This window comes from Eptatretus burgeri, chromosome 6, assembly GCF_056783735.1.
Source record: "Eptatretus burgeri isolate ZD-2024b chromosome 6, Ebu_testis_v1, whole genome shotgun sequence".
Classification (NCBI taxonomy): Eukaryota; Metazoa; Chordata; class Myxini; order Myxiniformes; family Myxinidae; genus Eptatretus; species Eptatretus burgeri.
This window is the reverse complement of record NC_140966.1, coordinates 104,984,378-105,006,809: the sequence shown is the minus strand read 5'-3', so window position 1 is coordinate 105,006,809 and position 22,432 is coordinate 104,984,378. Positions and strand designations below refer to the sequence as shown.

Here is a 22,432-nt window from a genome sequence, read left to right as displayed (position 1 = left end):
ACAATTGTGCAGTACTGCACCTTTTGACAATCAACTAGGTATGGGCAAAGATTCAGTTGCCAAAAAAAGTATTTTTTTAAAAACAGAAAAAAATATTACAAAAGGGGAGAATGTAAAAATGACGACAGAAAGGCTAAAATATGTATCGGACTAACTGGGCCCATACGGCATCCAATTGGCACGCAGCAATTGATGAGGCATTCCACAGGTTCACAATCCGATGGGAAAACAATGAGGAACGGAAGTTTAATCCTGTATTCTATAACGTATACTTCGTAAAGGATATTCCAGATGAAACACCATTGGTTTACACATGTAAATGCGGTACCGCTATACAAATTGGAGTTTAAAGTTTTGTTTCATGTTTTCAGATTATTTCGAGAATAACAGCTGTTAGTAAAGTAAAGCGTCGAACCTCTGCAAAGGGATGTTTGGAGTTCATTGAGGTCGTTCCTTCCATTATCGATATGCTATGATGTCAAGATTGGCTGTACTTCCATCTAACACTCAATGTCAAGAGGAAGAATGTGAGATTTTGGGGAGTTGAAAACCTGCATGAGGGGCAACTCCATCTAGGGAAGGTGTTGGTCCAATACACCGTCTAAACTGTGAGTGATTGTGCTCTTTTCTTTTGATGGTTCGTTCAATGGGAATGGCTACTTGCAAATGCAAGATATTCATTGCGGAATTGTGATGTCAATATTTTCCATTGAGATGCCAATGGTTTCGACATGATGCCGTGAACCCACATACCATATACAATGTCTTGGATTACCTCCATTTCTGACTCAGAGATAGAGTCATATCGAACCATTTCCATGTACGCTTTGACACACTGGTGAGGGATCTGACAAGGCCAGACCTTAATCCATGCTACTTCTTCTTGTGCAGGATTCCTTATGGAGTAAGTATACAAGATGTCCCCCAGGGCTGACAGTAACATTAAAACAGTGATCTGATATTGCACACCTTGTAATAGCTGAGACACTTTCGGAAAGGTTATGGACAATAGGAGCGTATCGATATGTTCCGTGATTAATCAGAATGATCGTCACATTGAACACGTCCTTACTAAAAACACATTACACTATCTGATGTATATGGGTACCAGTTTTACGTTTGTGTCCTAAATCGGTGTTGCTAATAAATTGATAAAGTGATGGCATTTCATCTGGAACTCCCTGTATTTGTCATCTAATTATTTGTTCACATCCTGAAAAATAAATATAATTGGCTTAGGACAGTCACGTGTCGCTTATCTTTGCTTTTAGTTTCCTGGCATGAAAATATTTTCCTTTCTTGTACATAATTATTACTTACCACAGAAACGTTGGTACCTGCTCAGTGCTCATCCTTGGTCATATTTTCTACACTCTTGGTCCTTGCTGCCCCTCATCAACTTCCATTGCCCTCTTAACCTTCTGACCCTCCTCAGACCCATCACTTTACACTTAATCATCCAGTTATCCATAACTTGTTTTCTCCCCGAACCTAAAGTGCACCCTCATCTCTATTCCTTTATGCTCCTTTTCTCGAGTTTGTGAAATAGCCATATATACTGAGTCCAGTCTTTAAAGATGGTGGTTCATAGTCATTTTACCGTGTTCATCATATCTTCATCTCTTCCTATTCCCCAGTACTCCGTTGTCAGTATGTTAACTTTCCATCCTCTTTCGATAAGCTCTTCCACCAACGTTGAGCATAATTAAAAGAATAACTACAAATAATTAATTCACTAATCTAAGCATGATCTTATTTTTACTTCTTTGAGTTATTTATCAAGAACGTATCACACCTCCAAATCTATCTGTAGACATACAAAGGGATGAATATTCATCACTTATACCAGTGAAGCATCCATGCTGGTATCCATCAAATTACAAATTAAGTTATTGTATCATGAATGGGGTTTATTTTTTACTTCAATAGAACCCCTCCTTGATTGTAACCTCCTTGAGTCACTGGCTTTGACTAGGATACTAGCATAGATGCGAGAAAAGAATACTGCCGGATGCTTCACCGGGAAAAGTGATGAATATACCATAACAGTCACAAAAACGAGGAACACGATGGAAGAAATGATTTCCATTTTCAATTTTTGGAAAATACATTTAACAACAACAGCAAACATCAACACCATCACCTTCTCTTCAGGAACATTGGACGGAAGATGGAGGTCGAGTACGCTGGGGAACTCGGGTAGTAAGGTGCCCAGCTTGGAGCGTGGAGAATATGCCACAGCTGGCTTCGGAGTCTCTTTCTTGCCACCCTCAGGGACTCCAGCTGCTCCCTTCTTGGAGTACATGATGTCGTAGTACAGCGAACATTCCTTGACGGCAATACCATAGTAATGGTACCTGAAAAGAATTAATCAAAATATTTTCAGAAAAAAAAATAAACTCAGAAATGTTAGAGAATTTACAAATCAAATTTAGCTTATAAGTTACTTAATAGTCATTAATGCAATTGCATATTCACAATGACTGGACTTGAGCCTCATCCAAGAATTATATTTGTGGATGACAACTTCAACTGTGGCCAAAAATAACAACAAAATTAAACAGCATCACTCATTTGACTGCAAAGATGAGGAAAAGTTGATTTTTGGGTAGGAACCAGATCAAAACCCTACCATTTATGAAGGATAGCAAGAGAACCTTTGCACACATGACCAAATACAAGCAGATCACGAAGACAAGAGTGCCCTCTTCAAGAACATGGATTGTGATTTCTTTTTGATACTGTGTCAGATTGGAATTCTTCCAGATTCTGTTGAAAACTTGACCTAAAACCTGACAGATTGTATGTGAGCAAACTATAAGCAGAATAAATATTAAATTCGGTATTAAACACTTGTTAACCAACAAGGGCTTCATGATGGGAAAACGATGGTTTTGTTCTGTGGGTTTATAGAAGCCTGAAAACCCTTACTAATAAACTAGCTGTGAGGTCCACTGAAACGAAATACAATGAACTATCTCTTAGCTCCTCCAAAATGAGATGCAAACTCTTCATTAAATTAACTCCCTTCATCCAAGTAGAAGTCAACTGATCAATGTCCACTCCCTTTGGGAGCGAGAGAATTTTGTTTTCAGAATAGGCATTGCTTCGCATCCTCGATACCTCTTGTTCCGGCAGGAGTCAGTGGTTAAAGCACTTCCACTGTTCCATGTGTACAGTCAAAAATCGCAATTTGTTCCACCACACTTGCAGGGGGAGGGAGATTAATTTAATGCCCCTGACCTGATCCTTGGTAACCCAGCAGAACTGCAAAATGTGATGGAGGTCGGCCAAACCGATTTTGATTCTACAACGAACAGACATACAGACATACAGACATTGCCTTATTTTATATAGTAGGATAGGATAGGATAGGATAGAATCATGAGATCTCATGGAAATCTGATAAGAATATCATCACATTTCAGAGGACCTTTGTTGAAAGGTCATCACAAATCGGCTCCAATCTCCTCTTAAAACTAGTTCAAAGCTATCCATAAAACAACCTCGTGGAAAGCTAAGTCCTCGCTCCTCCTTAAACTAGTTATTACTTATACTTAACACAAACTAGTGAAAATGTAGTTCTTAACTCCACCAAAATCTAGTTCTCACCTACACTTAACACAAACTGGTGAAAAGATAGGTCCAAGCTCCTCATAAAACCAGTTATTACCTATACTTAACACAAACTGGTAAAAATCAAGTTCTTAACTCCACCTAAATCTACTTTTTACCAACACTTAACACAAAATGGTGAAAGGAGAGGTCCGAGCTCCTCATAAAACTAGTTATTAGTGAACTTCACACAAACTAGTGAAAAGCTAGTTCTTATCTCCACCTAAAACTAGTATTTAGCTATAATTACCACAAACTAGTGAAAACAACGAGTGGCATTATTTTATTCCAAATATTCAGAGACTGGAAGATTTCATGTTTTGTAGCAAGGAAAAGTGTTATTTTATAACCCTACGTGTACAAATGTTGCCCTATTTTCTTTATCTTCTGGGACCTTTCATTTTGAGGTAACAGCGTCATGAGCGTGCCAAAGTCAGAAGCCTCGGCCTAGCGTCAGGATGATTATATCTTCTGATATAATGATTACTGGATGATTATATCTTCTTTATGTATTAGACATCACACGTATGTAAATGAACACTCGCTTTACTCTACATGCGTTACCACATCATGTGCAAGAATTTAACCTCCCTACACCTTGTATTTATTGTCATGTTTTTTTAATGCTTCTGTACACCGCCATTGAGGCCCAGTTGAAAGTCACCATCTACATTTCCAAAAAGAAGAGATGTAATTACTCTTTAATAGAAAATGTATTTCGAGTTTTTTTAATCCCGAAATAATAAACCGTAGTGAACCTACAGTCCTGTTAAATGATTGGACTTTAAAACCTTTCATAAATAATCCTTTTGAAGGGGGACAGACATAACACAACAAATACTCAAACACACATTGTTTTTTACATGGTGCATATATATATATATATATATATATATATATATATATATATATATATATATATATATATATATATATATATATATATATATATATATATATATATATATATATATACATCTTCTTCTTTCGGCTGCTCCCGTTAGGGGTCACCACAGCGGATCATCCGTATGATCCGCATAGTGATTTGGCACATGTTTTACGCCGGATTCCCTTCCTGACGCAACCCTGGTCGCCTCTTACGACACAAGGATCTGGTACACCTATTTTAACCGGGGTATACACCAGCCCAGTACACTGGTACTCATTTCGCCGACCTCGGAAGGATGATAGGCTGAGTCAACCCCCTGGTGTATTAATTCAGTGGCCCAACGGGGCTTGAACTCAGGACCTTTTGGATCCCAAGCCGCTGCCCTAACCACTGCGCCAACACCAGGCATATATATATATATATATATATATATATATATATATATATATATATATATATATATATATATATATATATGTATATATATATATATATATATATATATATATATATATATATATATATATATATATATATATATATATATATATATATATATATATATATATATATATATATATATATATATATATATATATATATTGATTCCTCCCATGCTCTTCCAGCCGAAGAAGCTGCATAAAGCAACCAAAAAAAGCCGACCAAGGTAAGTCCTTTACTGTTTCAAACCCTTCCCAGAGTTCCTCCACAGCTGTAAAGACATTCACAAATAGTACACACATGAGAATCCCAATGCTACACACCCCCTCAACTGCCGGAGTGGTTTTATTGCTTATTGGCAGATCATCAGCGACAGCGCAAACAGCAATGCATACCAATGAGGCTCTCTGGGAAGAAACTGCCTTCCCGTGTGTGTGTGGTCTGATGGGAACCCTGTTTTGTTATCTGGGAGATAAGGTAGAGGTTAAGCTAAGTCTGCATCTTGTACATTCTCTTTCTCTTTTGTAAATACACATCTTGATTGCTCTTTTCATTGCATTTCCCCTTTTCCTGCCCCAGTTGCCCTTTGACGTCATGAAAGCCCTCGAGTCCCCTTCCCTCCTTCCCGTACCCCTCAACATTTATTGTAAATAAATTATTCTTGTTGCATTTCCAGTCTGCCTGTGATTGTCCTTTCTTCCATTGGTCCAGCAATGTCAGAATGTAGATTAGCTGGGAGGTTATAATTCCCCAACTAATTGGCTTTCATATCAATCTGGCATTGTGCTAGCGGAACGCTCGGCTGCATTAATCAAGATCAAATAAAGATAACAACAGCACAATTGCCAAGGGCGCAATTCCCCAGTAAGGAGATCACGTGTTCTTAGGTAAACGGTTGTCAGACTGAGGACACAGAATTATGTGGTCAAGTTATTGGCATGCACGGTCGATTCGCGACCCACCAAAACATAAAGTTATACGTGTGCAACGGCCTCAATTCCCAGTGAGTCCGAGGAGAATCGTGGATACCCCCACCCTTGTATCCCCATGACTCTGGGTCTGCAACAACACACACATGTATATATATATATATATATATATATATATATATATATATATATATATATATATATATATATGCGCCGGTGTGCGGTTATCGTGGCTGAGGAAGCACAAGGAGGACCACCCCACTCCGGACCAGACCATGCGCACCTACCTGAACCAAGACTCACACCGTGAGTGTGAGTTACAGATATACTAGTGATACCCGTGCACATGCACGGGATAGCAGTACAACATAGCTGGTAGCAGATGACAGACCGCACACGGGGAATGACAAAAATACGCATTGTGCAAAATGCAAGTGGTACTATGGAACGCCAAGACTTCCCAAGCATTGTTGGCATGTCCGCTAAGTGCCACAGCAATTTCATAGGGATCGTGTGATGGCGAGCCGAGTTTTAGTGTGCAAGCTTGGTATTATAATAGAGAATAGATTTAGATATTTTCAAGCGTTTGTGCATTTGTGTGTTTTTGCATTCATGCATTTGCATGTTATTATTTCATGGCCGGATCGTAGGTCCTAGAGGCCTAATTTTTTGGTTGTATGTACTTCAGAATCTGGGCATCGTCATTAGGTACCACACGTTAGCTTTGACGTCTGTTTTGAGGCCACAGAGGCTGCTATAAAGTGTACATTGGGATGTTGGGTCAGGTAGTGCTGCTGCCGGGCCACATGTAAACGGTAACCACCATGAGGAAAATAACTTCATAATTTTTTAATGTCCAATACATCCTGAAACCACTGCCGGGAAATGCTCACCCAGCTGGGCAATGCTGTGTAACCCCTGCTAGTGTGTATATATATATATATATATATATATATATATATATATATATATATATATATATATATATATATATATATATATATATATATCACGTCCCATCCCCCTCATCCCAAACATGATTAATAGTAAATATCATCATTTTGAACTTACCCTGTGCACCCACAAAGCCTACGTGTGACCTGGCCGTCGGTGTTAAGAAGCACGAAGGTTCGGGTAGAACGCGCCTCTCCAGAAACCTTCCTTGTTTCTCAGGCCCATATCCTCGTGAGTTTTTGCAGTACAGGCTGCAAGATACCAATTTTTTTAGACGAGTTGATCAGAGATTTCTCAAAATCTTTGTGAGCCGTTTCATGCTAAAATCATTATCTGGCACGCATGACATACGTCCAGGCCGCCCCAGTGGACCTCGTTACTCGAATGTTTCTGCACATGCACGCCAAGCAATCTTGGGTGGATTACGTCATTTTGAAAGTGGCGTACTTCTCATATGTGATGGAATTCTAATGAGAACTTCATCAGTTATCAAGATGAGTCTATTGAAGGATCCTGCTTAATAAGCTTCAAGATCCTTGTTAAATTACCTCCTAATAAACTAGCTCATGGATCCTCCAAAAAAGGGCTGCATACTCCTCAAGAAAACGAACTCACCAGAAGTCAACTTTGAGTGCCTCTTAAAAAGTACTCCTTATTAAACTAGCTCACAAAATACTCAAACATAGCTACTGATTTCACTTTATGTGTTCTACAACGAGTCAAACCTTATTTTTTTCTTCTCCATAAGATCAAGGCTCATCGAAGAGCACGGTAATGGAGAGTATGAACCAACAGTGGGGGGCAGCAAGGCAGCTCTTGGATACAATAAGCAAGGGAATGAATGAACAGGAAAAAAGGAGAGAAAGAGGAGGAAAGGAAACTGCAGCATGTACTTAAGAGGGATGGGTTAGGAAGGTTAATGGGGGTAATAAAGATTGTGGTTAAGGATGTGGGATGATTGTAGGTAAGTGTTTAAAAGGTCATGTAAATGATTAATATTTTAAAACAAAAACATGAGATTTACAGCCATTTTTAAACAAGCACCCACACAACAATAGTTCTTCAGTGGTAAATGCTTTGAAGTTTCTTTGTTTTTATAATATATTGCTGTACTGATTGAAAATCTACAATATAATGATAGGAAAGTGACAGTGGGATGGTATAATTATGACACTTAAACAAAGCTGCAGGAGATTGAAATGGGATGGTGTGAGGGTCATAAAAATGATTGCAACTCCACCAGGATAATGTGATTCTCCATCCATTGGGACCATACTCTGTACTCAACATCAGTATTACCAGAGCAGTCTCCTGAGCTATTGGGCACAATCCTGGATGGGTCACCACTCCAACACAGGATACTCAAATGGCTCAATCAACCCAGCAAGCTGGTAATCTGGTACTTTGGTACTCACTTTGCCAACTACAGAAGGATGACAGGCTGAGTTAATCCGAGCTGGTATTAATTCAATGGCCAAGTGGGATTTCAACTCAGGACGCTATAGGATCCCAATGCCACCACCCTAACCATTAAGCCACCACCAGGCATAATTAGATCGTGGGGGATAAAAGGTATGTTATAGCAGAATGAAAGTACATGATGTTATGAGTAACGAAGGGTGAATGATCTCTATAAGTGGAACATATTGAGAGATATATTGCTACGGATTTGGAAGCCTTTTGCACACAGACAGTCAGTGGTCCCCGTAGCTCAGTTATCTCGATAAGTATGTGTTTATATTTAGGGTCCCGTCCCTATGTTTAATGGGTGATTAAGTGCATGTGCGCTGCGAGTTATTTTGTAGTTAGTTTTTTTTTTTAATATCCAACAACAACACCACCACCTGCTTTGTTCCACCAGCCAACCAAACCTTCGCGCACCAACTCCATTGCCCATGTGTTTTTGGCTGAAGGCGTGGGCGCAGCCTCCATCGCAGAAGATCAAAGCTCCACTCCGAAGAAGGGCATGGAGAATTTCCTCCAGCCAATGGGAAGCCAGAATACCAGTACCGCTTCAGCAGTACATATGCAAAAATTGAAACAACGACAGAGCCTCTTCGGGGGGGGGGGCACCGAGATGCCCCAACACAACCCCCGACACGCCCCCGTCCAATGAGGAGGCGAGTTACCTCAGGACGGACCCCTCCCACCTCACGTGAGGAATGAATAATAGTGGGGGCGATCCGGCTGGCAAGAAGAAGAAGCCTCGTCACCTTGTTTTCCCTCGCTTTGTCTGCTGGCGTTCTTGTCTTGCCCGCAAGTGTTTTTTTTTTTTTTGTATACCTTGGTCGAGGCTCGTATGAGAGCTAACACACAACTCACAGCAAGGGGGCATGAGACAAGAGGGGTGGGAGTGGAAGGGACAAAACAGTGGGGAACAGACACATTAGGTGAACTGTGGAAGGGAGAGGGATGGGGATGGGACGGGGAACATGGCGAAGAGAAGATGGACATTACAGGGACTTTCAGGAAGGAAAGCAGGGGAATTGAAGGAAGTGGGCTTGGGTGGATTATCGGGGGTAGAAAAGATCGAGGATTTGGATGGGGGAAGATAAGAGGTGGTGGTGAACAGCTGTTTTGAAAGCCTGGAGGGAAGAATGGGAAAGAATAGAGTGAGGAAGTTTATTCCAAAGGCGGGAAAAAAGAGGAATGAAAGAGTGAAGATGAGCAGTGATTCGTGATTTTGGTAGTTTACCAGAAGGGGGTTGTTGGCGGACCTTGAGTGCCCTGTGGAAATGTAGTGGGGACAAATCGCAGAGAGAGCAGGGGGGCAAGACTGGAGAGGAGTCGGTAGAAGACAAAAGACCACCGACCAACCTGCGGTGATTGAGTGAGAGACCCAAAGACTCAGCTTCATTGCGGGAGATGCCGATGATCTTAAATGCCCTGGTTTCGACAGCGTGAAGCCGAGAAAGGTGGGAGGCAGGAGCACCAGCCCAGAGGGGAGAGCAGTACTCCATCAGGCTACGGACAAAAGCTTTGTAAGTGGTCAGGAGCTCAAGAGGGCCGAGGAGCACTCAAGAGTGCTCGTCTCATCTCGTCCGTTCTCGTGCTGACTGGCGTCCATTGCATCATTCCAGGTCCCTGGTGCTTGATGTAGCAACAAAGGTGTGGGTTCGAGTCCCCCCCCCCCCCCGCCCGAACCAGCTCATCTCGACCAGACCGCACGAGGCGGAATAGTGCCCGACCGAACTCTTACCCTCAGCTCGCCTTCCCTCATGAGCTGAAGGGTCAAATAAAGGCCAACCGGCCCCATTTATTTTGTGTGTGTGTGTGTGTGTGTGTGTGTGTGTGTGTGTGTGTGTGCGTGTGTGTGTGTGTGTGTGTGTGTGTGTGTGTGTGTGTGTGTGTGTGTGTGTGTGTGTGTGTCGCCCGGTCCTGCAAGTTGAGATTGTCAACTGCCTGTGTTCATTGTAAATTGCATTTATTTTATTCAGATAACTCTGCTCTTTGTCTCCCTGTACCCATTACAAATAAACCTCCGTGTTAAATGTTCCAGTTCGTTGTCCGTGTTTTCTTTCATTGGCCCAGCACGGTGCGGGCTTGAGAAATAGTGAGGCCGTTTGGGCTGTAAGTTGTCATTGGGACCAGCGCGGCTCTGGTAACTCCCGCTCCATTACGCCGGACCCGAGTCGGTACATGCGACTCGGTTCGGACAGAGTCGGCCGAGGGTGTGGCTTCCCCGGTAGCTAGACGGCATGAGTACTTAGGTAAATTGGAATAGACAAGTGGACCCTACCTCACACCGTCGAAATATTGGCGACCATGGTCCTTTAAGTGACCCGTCGACTCCGGAGTTATCCGGGGTGACGACCATTTAATTCTGGGTGTTCGGTGGGAGACGGCCCTATTGCTCCATCTCGCGGTCATTCCTCGCCACCGACCCCCGGCCCACAACAACATAAGTGGTGAAACAACCTTAGCGTATGCACCTCTGCCCTCCGCAAGCCACCCCAGTTTGCACATGTTCCTCGAGAAACTCTCACCTGCTCACCCAACCAAAGTCGAGACTAGTTACCGACTTTCATTAATTCATTCCCTTATTCCCCTCACTGTGGAATTGTCTCTCTTTGTCCATTGTCTTATCCTCCTCAACAGACAAATCTTTCAAATGTGTGGTTCACAACTACCTCATTGGCTCACCAAAGGATATCCACGATCTCTTCTACCCATGCTGAATCTTTCCCATTCTGCTCCTCTCATGGCCATTTGGGTTCGTTTTTGTATTATTCCTTCCTTCCTCCTTGTGTATGTCTCCCCCCACATTCCCCCCATACCCTGTGGTAGTCTATAAGACTGCTGCCCTTTGTAGTTTGGCTCCACCAGGAGCCTAGACCTTATATAATTTTAAATACGTGAGATTTGCATTTTAGGAGGACTATGTAATGGACTGGTACAACTGTAATACTTATTGGGTGATAAAATGGTGCAATGGTTCTTTGGTGATAATTCCTTGGCATCCACTAATATCTACATCTTCTCCTTGAGAGTGATTATATATACCAGTGGGAGAGCCATATCCATTGCAACAATGAATCGGAAAATGGCAATATTTTTAAAGCTTCGGCAACCTAATTTAGAGTCTCAAATAACATAGGGGGAAATATCTCAGTGGGAAAATGTGTCATCTGCTGGAAGGGTTAAGGTATAGTATTGTTGTGTCAATTGAGTTCAAGATTGCTATATCTTCAAGAGCACCTGGTTGGAAGGTGTGGGGTCTGGCCATAATAATTCCCATTTGGCAAAAGGGTAAACTCCTTACCTTTGATATTTCCTGTTGCAGAACCATTTTTCCAATCAAAAAGAGGGAAATGGTCTCAAACTATCTCATTTTAGATCAATTGATGACCCTCTTCATGAATACTAAACAACAGAGGCAGATCACTTTCATTGCTTACACTGAGTAGACAAGGGGATGCCTGCTAGACATTTTGCTCTTTCTTGGCTGGGGCTCAGCGTATGGAACAGGAACAGTATCATACCAAGCACACAGCACGGCATTTTGGGGAGATAATAATGGCATGTTCATTGTTCATGTCTCGTAGAAATGGTACAGAAATGTATAAAAATGACGTTTGTTTGCTATGCAGACAACACAGGATGATGATGCAGGGATATCTAGAAGATTTTGAGATTATTACCTGTGCCACTGAAGGTGGATGAACGTTATGTTTTCACCCCTGTTTGTCTGGCTGTTCATTTGTGAGCAGGATATCTCAAAAGGTTATGGACAGATTCGACCAAAGCTTGGTGGACATCTTGAGTATCTGACAAGGATAAATTGATTCGATTTTGGTGAAGATCCGAATCCGGATCTGGATACAAGAATTTTTTAATTTTTCAAGTGATTCTTCACCATTGAGAGATGAGGCCAAAAACGGTATATAGCATGATATATCAAAAAGTTGTGAATGAGTTATGACAAAACTTTGTGTATGAGTTGGGTAGGTAACAAGAACAAGCCAATTTGATTTTGGTTAACGTCCGGATCCAGATCCGGCCTATAAGTGGGATACAAAACATGACCTGGTCAGCCGAGCAGAGGTATGTGCTCTTGCGAGTGTCGTTCTAGTTGTGGGGATACTTATGTGCATGTAAAGATTCTACAGTATTTGCATGACTTTGGGATGGGATTCACAGTATTATACAGCAATTACATCTGGAAGATAACAGGAAATGGGATTCAATATGATGACGTCATAATGATGTATGATGGATGGGCTTTTACATCAATCACATGTAGAACAAGGACGATAGTAGACATCAGTGCAATTCTGTAGTAACTAGCGGAGTACCAACCCCATGGATGATGTTGTTCCAAGCAAGCAGCACATTGTTCTGACACATACCTTTATTTGGGCAGTGTATAGGCAACTGATAGCTGCTTCAATCGCTCCAAAAATAAAATAAAAACTAGTTGGACACTCTTCAACTTCGCGACATTGCCAGATATGCCTCTGCACACATTATTACATCATAAAACAGACTTGTACCAAGTTTGATTTAAATCCCTAAACCCAGATTCAAAATATTAAATAATTCTAGCTGCCAGACCATGTGTTCGATCAGGTTGAAATATAAAAGTTATATTTGCCCTGACTATTAGATCATAATTTGATGTTTCGCATCAATCGATGAAGCATTTGAAGAGAAATAATTTGTCAAAGATTTTAGTTCAACATAATATGGCTACCAGACCATGTGACCTATTAATAATTATTTGCAAACACCCTGGTTTTATAATCCGCAAGGCTTGGAGAACATTAGGCTGAAGTTTCCCCTTGATCTGTCAAGCCATTCTGGAGAAGATGATTTTTAATGGTTTGAGGGTAAATCCAATATGGCTGCCAAACCAGGTGCATCATACATCATAGTTTATGACATCAGAGTTGGAGAACTTTTTGTTCCTCATGGATAGCCGATCATACCTGTAAATTTTTGCCTGATCTGTTCCGCCATTTCAGTAACAAAGATTTTTGAATGTTTTTATGTTAAATACAATATGGCTGCCGAACCATGTGACCGATGACATATTAAATTTTTCCCCCATACAATTTAGGCCTAGATGACCCTCAAAAATTTTCAGACTGATCGGGAAAGTGCTTGACGTATGCAATTATGACATCATAATGAAGTGACCTATGACATCATAAAAAATCAACTTCTTTCCCATGGGGAGTACTTGAAATGTGCCAAGTTTAAATTTTTTTTCCATGGAGCAGTTTCAGAGATACAGTGGTGAAAAGTTTTTCGTTTTCTACAACATGGCTGTAACCAGTACTCGCTGGTAACCAGTACCACGTGTCCTATGATGCCATAATTATCATTGAAACATTCTCCATGAGTAGCCAAACCCATGGTGAAAATTTTGTGTCAATCGCATAAGCGGTTGCAGAAAAAACAGAGAAAATTAGTATGGACATATGGAAAACATGTGGATGTATGAACAACACAAAAACATGATGCCACCGGCGACTTCGGCAGGGAAGGCATGAAAATCACACTTGTTTCGCAAGGGCAGTACTTGACATGTGCCATGTTACAATTTTTGGGAGTGCCTGACATGTACCAAGGATGCATTATAACTCGGATTATATGAATAAAGCAAAAACATGCCGACTGCCTGCAATTCAAAAACCACACTGGACTGGAAAACATGGGGCAGGAATACAGTATTGTAAAGGATGGAGACTTGTAATACCTTTCCTACCTCAGGGCGGCGCTACACGATACACATTTACATAGAGAATTTACGTCCCCCCTTACCCAACCCACACTACCTCAAGGCCAACAGCAAATATAAAATCACACCGATACACTAACTGGGGTTAAGTCTGGAAGTAATCGGGCCCAAATTGTATGAGGAGTAGCGTGACAAACAATCAAACAAACACACACACATGAGGAGACATCAGCGTACATTTATATGAATTACAAGGACATTAGAAAAACCTCAGTTTCGTGTTTATATGAATTGCCAGGACTTTAGTAAACATCAGTTTACCAATATCATGATTACAAGGACATTTGGTAAATCTCAGTTTACTTTTATATGAATTACAAGGACATTAATAGACATGTTTACTTTTATATGAATTACAAGGACATTAATAAATATCAGTTTACTTTTATATGAATTACAAGGACATTAATAAATATCAGTTTACTTTTATATGAATTACAAGGACAGTAATAGATTTCAGTTTACCTTAAAATGAATCACAAGGACATTAGTAAATGTCAGTTTACTGTTATATGAATTACAAGGACATTAGTATATATCAGTTTACTTTCATATGAAGTACGAGGACAATTGTAAACATCAGTTTAATTTTATCTGAATTACAGCGACATTAATAGATATCAGAATTTACATGAGTAAATATCAGTTTTCCTTTATATGAATTACAAAGACATTAATAAATATCAGTTTACCTTCATATGAATTACAAGGACATTAGTAAACATCAGTTTATCTTTACATGAATTACAAGGACATCAGTAAACATCAGTTTACCTTTATAGGAATAACGAGGACATTAATAAATATCAGTTTACCCTTATTTATTAATGCCCTTGTTATTCTTATAAGGGTAAACTGATATTTATTAATGTCCTTGTTATTCCTATAAAGGTAAACTGATGTTTACTGATGTCCTTGTAATTCATTTAAAGATAAACTGATGTTTACTAATGTTCTTGTAATTCATATGAAGGTAAACTGATATTTATTAATGTCTTTGTAATTCATATAAAGGAAAACTGATATTTACTCAAAAAATTCTGATATCTATTAATGTCGCTGTAATTCCGATAAAATTAAACTGATGTTTACAATTGTCCTCGTACTTCATATGAAAGTAAACTGATATATATGAATGTCCTTGTAATTCATATAACAGTAAACTGACATTTACTAATGTCCTTGTAATTCAAATAAAGGTAAACTGAAATCTATTAATGTCCTTGTAATTCATATAAAAGTAAACTGATATTTATTAATGTCCTTGTAATTCATATAAAAGTAAACATGTCTATTAATGTCCATGTAATTCAAATAAAAGTAAACTGATATTTACAAATGTCCTTGTAATCATGATATTGGTAAACTGATGTTTACTAATGTCTATATAATTCATATAAAGGTAATGTGATGTTTACCTTTGTCCTTGTAATTCATTTTAAGGTAAACTGACATTTACCAATGTCCATGTTATTCATGTAAAGGTAAACTGATATTTATTAATGTCCTTGTCATAAATATAAAGGTAAACTGATATTTATTAATGCCCTTGTTATTCTTATATCAGTTTACCTTTATATTTATGACAAGGACATTAATAAATATCAGTTTACCTTTACATGAATAACACGGACATTGGTAAATATCAGTTTACGTTAAAATGAATTACAAGGATAAAGATAAACATCACATTACCTTTATATGAATTATATAGACATTAGTAAACATCAGTTTCCCTTTATAATAATTACAGCAACATTAATAAATATCAGTTTTACCTTCATATGAATTTCGAGGACATTAATAAATATCAGTTTAACTTTATATGAATAACACGGACATCGGTAAATATCAGTTTACCTTTACATGAATTACAAGGACATCGATAAATATCAGTTTACCTTTATATGAATAACAAGGACATCGGTAAATATCAGTTTACCTATATAATGAATAACAAGGACATTAGTAAATATCAGTTTACCTTTATATGAATAACAAGGACATCGGTAAATATCAGTTTACCTTTATATGAATAACAAGGACATTAGTAAATATCAGTTTACCTTTATATGAATAACAAGCACATTGGTAAATATCAGTTTACCTTAAAATGAATTCCAAGGACAATGGTAAACATCACTTTACCTACATCTAAATTATAAGGACATAAGTAAACATCAGTTTACCTTTATCTGAATTACAAGGACATGAGTAAATATCAGTTTACATTTATATGAATTACAAGGACATTAATAAATATCAGTTTACTTTTATAAGGATTACAAGGACATTAATAAATATCAGTTTACCTCCATATGAATTACAAGGACATTCATAAATATCAGTTTACTGTCATATGAATTACAAGGACATTAATAAATATCAGTTTACCTTCATATGAATAACAAGGACATTAGTAAATAACAGTTTACTCTGATAGGGATTGCAAGGACATTAGTAAACATCAGTTTACCTTCACATGAATTACAAGGACGTTAATAAATATCAGTTTACCTTTATATGAATAACAAGGAGATTGATAAATATCAGTTTACCTTAAAATGAATTAAAAGGACAATGGTAAACATTACTTTACCTTTATATGAATTATAAGGACATTAGTAAACATCAGTTTACCTTTTTCTGAATTACAAGGACATGAGTAAGTATCAGTTTACTTTTATATGAATTACGAAGACATTAGTAAATATCAGTTTACTCTGATAAGGATTACAAGAACATGAGTAAATATCAGTTTACTCTGATAAGGATTGCAAAGACATTAGTAAGCATCGGCTTACTTTGATATGGATTACAAGGACATCAGTAAACATCAGTTCACTTGAATATGAATTCCAAGGATATTAATAAATCTCAGTTTACTTTTATAAGGATTACAAGGACATTAGTAAACATCAGTTTACATTTATATAAATTACAAGGACATCAGTAAATAACAGTTTACATTTATATGAATTACAAGGACATTAATAAATATCAGTTTACTTTTATAAGGATTACAAGACCTTAATAAATATCAGTTTACCTTAAAATGAATTAAAAGGACAATAGTATACATCACTTTACCTTTATATGAATTATAGGACGTGAGTAAACATTAGTTTACCTTTATCTGAATTACAAGGACATGAGTAAATATCATTTTATATTCATATGAATTACAAGGACATCAGTAAACATCAGTTTACTTTTATAAGGATTACGAGGACATTAGTAAATATCAGTTTACGTTTATAAGGATTTAAAGGACATTAGTAAACATCACTTTACATTTACATGAATTACAAGGACATTAGTAAACAGTTTACTTTTATAAGAATTACAAGGACATCAGTAAACATCAGTTTACTTGTATATGAATTTGAAGGACATTAATAAACATCAGTTTACTTTTATAAGGATTACATGGACATTTATAAATATCAGTTCACTTTTATATGAATTACAAGGACATTAGTAAACATCAGTTTACTTTTATAAGAATTACAAGGACATCAGTAAACATCAGTTTACTTTTAAATGAATTCTAAGGACATCAATAAATATCAGTTTGCCTTTATATGAATTACAAGGACATTAATAGACAGTGACAGACATAATTGTGTTATGTGACATTTGAACCTGCATTCCCAGCATCATGAGATATCGGTCACATGGGAAATGCAAAACTGGTCAGCGCAAGGATATTTGGAAGACGATATATGAATAATATCTCACTGCCTTATGTCTGTTATTGGGATGATAATCATGGAATAATATAAGGAGGATTTTTAGATTCCATTCCTAGTGATTCCATAAGTCCTGATACATGGCATGACAGTGAGATCATATTTTTAGGAAGACATCTCCCTGACGTCAGAATGCTTTGTTCTCGTCACTAAGTAGGCATTGTGGGGAAGGGAAGTAACGTCGGAATGAGAGTAATCAAGGCTTGACATGCCTATGCATGACATGTACAACTCACTTGGACTGTCCACGAGTCCCCAGGCGTCGCGTGGTGAGTTGTGGAAACTGCTGACGGATGATCTGTACAAAATCAGAGCACAGTTCGTATGTTATCAGTCATACGTCAATGATACATATAAATCAAACAAATATTTGTTCAGAAACTAAGAAAGCCTTCACGTTAATGAAAGGTTTATTGTTAGTATCATATATTAGGGTTTAATCATATTATGTACTCTATGCCCTTGGTCTTGGGATAATTTGCAATCACGAAAGGATGGTCAGTAAAAGAAAAGCCCAGCTGGCTCATTAGTAACCACCCAGTCTATATTACAGGCACAATACCACAATTAGCGGTTGACGATTAACAAAAGCGAGTCAAAGGTTGCCATTAAATGGCAGTGCTGCTCACAAATGATGGATTAAAGTGACCTCGAGGCACCACTTACACCAAACCCACTCCCTAACATTTATAAACATGAGAAGGACTTGGTGCGAGCCAATTATTTTGTCACCGAACCAACTCAAATCCACCGAGTTTTGTCATAAATCGTCCACAACTTTTTGAGCGATCATGACATCAATAGTTTTTAACTCTATCTCGCAATTTTAGAAATCAGGCTGATGTTGACATTTTGACCTCATAAATAAAAAGTGGTTAAATTCAGTGATCTGATATGCAAATCCTCTTCAAATTTCAAGTCAATCAGATAAAAATTGTCAATTTTTTTAATTTGGCCTATGTTGACCTTTCTGCCTATGTTAACCTTTTGGCCAATGTTGATCTCAAAAATAATTGGTGGTTGAATTTAGTGATTTGATATGCAAATCCTGTTCAAATTTCGAATCAATCGGGTGAAAATTGAGGATTTCAGAAATTTGGCCTATGTTGACCAAATAAATAATTGGTGGTTGAATTCAGTGAACTGATATGAAAATCGTCTTCAAATTTTAAGTCAATCAGATGAAAATTGACAATTTTAGAAATTTGGCCTATGTTGACCTTTTCACCGATGTTGTTGACCTTTTGGCCGATGCTGATCTCAAAAATAATATGTGGTTGAATTCAGTGAGCTGACATGAAAATCCTGCTCAAATTTCAAGTCAGTTGGATGAAAATTGATAATTTTTGAAAGTTGGCCTATGTTGACCTCAAAAATAGTTGGTGGTTGAATTCAGTGACTGGCTATGCAAATAGTCTTCAAATTTCTTTTTTCATCAATCAGATGAAATTTTTCATCAATCAGATGAAAAAGTGGGATTTTTGGAATTGGCCGATGGTGACCTCAAAATAGTGACCACTATATCACATGGTCATTTAACATGTGGTAAAGTTTCAATTTCCTCTGCTGAACGGTTTTCGATGTACGCTCTTAACAAAATGCAGACACGTACGATGTACGATGTATGACATACGTACGCGACTGATCACTTCAGCCTACTTTTCACTTCGTGAGCGCAGGGTAATGATGGATTAAAGTGATCTGGAGATGCCACTCACTCCAACCCGATGACCTACTTTTATAAATTATGAGTTAAAGTAACCTGGTGTCACCACCCACACACACAGATTAAAATAATATGAGGGATTAAAGTGACCTGAAGATTAAAGTGACTGGTACTCACATCTCCAAATTGAATGGGATTAATAAATGTTGGATTGAATTGGCCTGGAGATGCCACCCACACCCTATACATTTAAAAGCCAGTTCGTGAAAGACTTGGGCCAAAAACTTCCCTCGGCCAACCCCACAAGAGCATGGGAATAATTGTGGCCATTAATGAAGAATAAGATCGATTAAAGTGACTTCAATATTCCGCCCACATGCACCCCACCAAAAAATTGAAGCTAAATACTAAATTATGGATTAAATTTGTTATTAATCCGTAATTTATTAGTTACTGGTGATGACGAACTCCCAACCCAACCCCCCCACCTCTCATTTTTAATTTTTTGATCATGGATTTAAGTGACCCAGATATTTACTCCATTATTCAGGTTCAGAATAATGGAATGCAATCGTTGTCCACATTTTACGTGCGTTTGTACACAACAATCACGTGCAAAATGTTCTTCAGTTTGTATACAAAGTAAAAAAAAAATTATGATGGAAGTTGTATTCCTCATGAATAGTAATGAATAAAATAATATCAGTGATAAGAATGAAAAAAAAAAACATTGAAAACAACTCCTAAGATGCTCTCTACATATCACGTACGCAAAAGGAGAAGCGGGGAGGAGGGAGGGGTTCATTGGATGGGTGTAGAGTAGTGTAAAATCTACATATCGCATAGGCAAAATGGGGGGCAGGGGTATGGCGGTGAGGAAGAGGTTGAGGGGTATAGAGTAATGTGGAAAGAGGAGACAAGTAAAGGTTTGGGGAAGAAAAGCTATTCAAGAGGAAGGGAGAGCGACAGTGATGGGAAGGACGTAGTGCACTGGAAGGGGAAAGAGGGTCGAAAGAAGGGACAAAACTTCTGCCATAGTCTGCATGCAATAAGTAGATATCCCCTAATAACAAATAGGTAACCATTCAGAGCAGATGGTGCTGCCCAACAGGTGAACCTTTCCAAAGCTGGCGGCGTTGACAGGATGTGTGTCGTTTTTCTCACTAAAGTCCAAGTAGTGCATGTAGAGCGCGCTCCGCGGAATGCACACCCCTTCTGCTATCTCGTAGTTCTCTTCCAGCCTGGACAGACATGTACACAGCATGGCGCTCTTATACGAGTCGATCGGAAGGAAATGTTATAATATTCCTCACAGGTTACATTATGACTTCTCACCTTGCTTTGACCTTACCTTCCTATGATCAAGGCAAAAAGCCCATAACCACATTCGATTTCGTTAATGTTTTGTTTATTTATGACATTTGTATGTCTACAGGATCTAAGTAAGGCTGGTAGAGGAGGCTACCACACACACCTCACACACATGGACATACAGACTGGTGTATGTGATCGTTGACACTGATGCTGATTATGCAGGTAACAAGGTAAGTGCCAAGGTAAGTAAACACACGAGACAAACAGCCACTGAGCTTGGGGGAAGTGACGTCACTTCCAGGGGCACTCTGGGTACCAGTGACAATGGCACCGCTTTCTCTGCACACTCAGTGGAACATTTCCGAAGGAGGAATTTCCTCCTCCCATGGATGCCAACCTGTGAGAATTGTGCGTGCTTAGGTCAGGCCTGGTATGGGAGCATGCGCCGGAGCAGCGTGTCGCCGCATCCACTATCCGCCGGTACTCCAGGGGCCTCCGTCTGGCCATCCCCCAGGCAGATGCCTGGCCCATCCCCATCTCCTTGAGATGTTGATCAACCTGCTGCAACCATGAGGCACGTGGTCGGCCCATTGGTCTCCTCCACTCAGGAGACTGACTACCTCGCCGAGAGAATCTGGTGAGCAGGATCAGTGTCAGGAAAACGAGCCACATGTCCATACAGCTGCAGCTGATGCTCACGGACTATGCAGGTAACAAATCTCATTTGAGTCTCTCTCAGCAACCGCTCGTTGGACACAAAGTCCGACCAGCGATAGCCAAGGATTCTCTGAAGAGACCTGGTACCAAAGGAATTAAGTCTCCGTCTCAGATCCCTGGTCAGAGTCCAAGTCTCGCATCCATAGAGCAAGACTGGAAGCACGAAGGACCTGAAGACTCGGACTTTCGTCCTCCCGCACAGGTATCGGCAGCGCCACACCCCATTATCCAGTGAATCCATGACTCCCCAGGCACGACCCAGACGTCTATTGACCTCTGACTCACAGCCAGCAGAGACATCAATATCACTGCCAAGGTAAGTGAATCTCTCCATCTCCATGTGCATGCTCTTAACCTCTTAAATGCTGAACGTCAAGCAAGGAACCAGCATGTACCATTTTGAAAGTCTTTGGGACCTTTCGGCGGGGGTTCGAACCACCGACCACCCAGATTTGGAGCGGACACTCCAACCATTACAGTTGGGACCTCAAGCACATTTTTGTCACAAACATAACAGAACAATAAGTTGGGGCAGAATATTTAATAAAAAAAATTCTGAAGCAGGGAGGTTGCCATTTTTTCCCATAAGTCAATGGGGCTGAGTTTCATGTTAACATGTTTCTCAGTTTCAACTTCAGTTCACTTACCAGTTCAGTTTACTTGAACTAGATGGTTTGAACTCTGAGATAGACCTCTTATAATGTTCACCTGGAATATGTAGATAGTTGTGAAGTGAATGGAAAGGCGATGAGAAGAGGGGGAGTAAAAGGAGGGGTGTGACTTCTTGTGGTTTGCCAAGCCTGTTTGTTGTTGTCAAGTCACAAATATCCGCGATAGTCAAGCGGCCGGCCAGGGTGGGATACCGAGGTGACAAATACATCCGTAAACTACAGCTCGAGTGCCATGAGAGCC

At 39.2% G+C, this 22,432-nt stretch overlaps 1 protein-coding gene across 3 annotated transcripts in view; it reads right to left on the bottom strand.

Annotated features, from left to right (window-relative positions):
- RFX4 (regulatory factor X4) overlaps nucleotides 1-22,432 on the bottom strand; it is a 183,855-nt gene that overhangs the window by 142,227 nt on the left and 19,196 nt on the right. For 2 of the 3 annotated variants that reach the window (XM_085886538.1, XM_085886539.1), the window contains exons 4-6: nucleotides 20,607-20,730; nucleotides 18,060-18,121; nucleotides 2,144-2,357 (exon numbers count right to left, since the gene is read on the bottom strand). In XM_085886538.1, the coding sequence (XP_085742664.1) occupies nucleotides 2,144-2,357; nucleotides 18,060-18,121; nucleotides 20,607-20,730 (400 nt within the window). Of the gene's footprint in view, nucleotides 1-2,143; nucleotides 2,358-18,059; nucleotides 18,122-20,571; nucleotides 20,731-22,432 lie in introns of all 3 variants that reach the window. The other variant, XM_085886540.1, reaches the window with a different exon arrangement.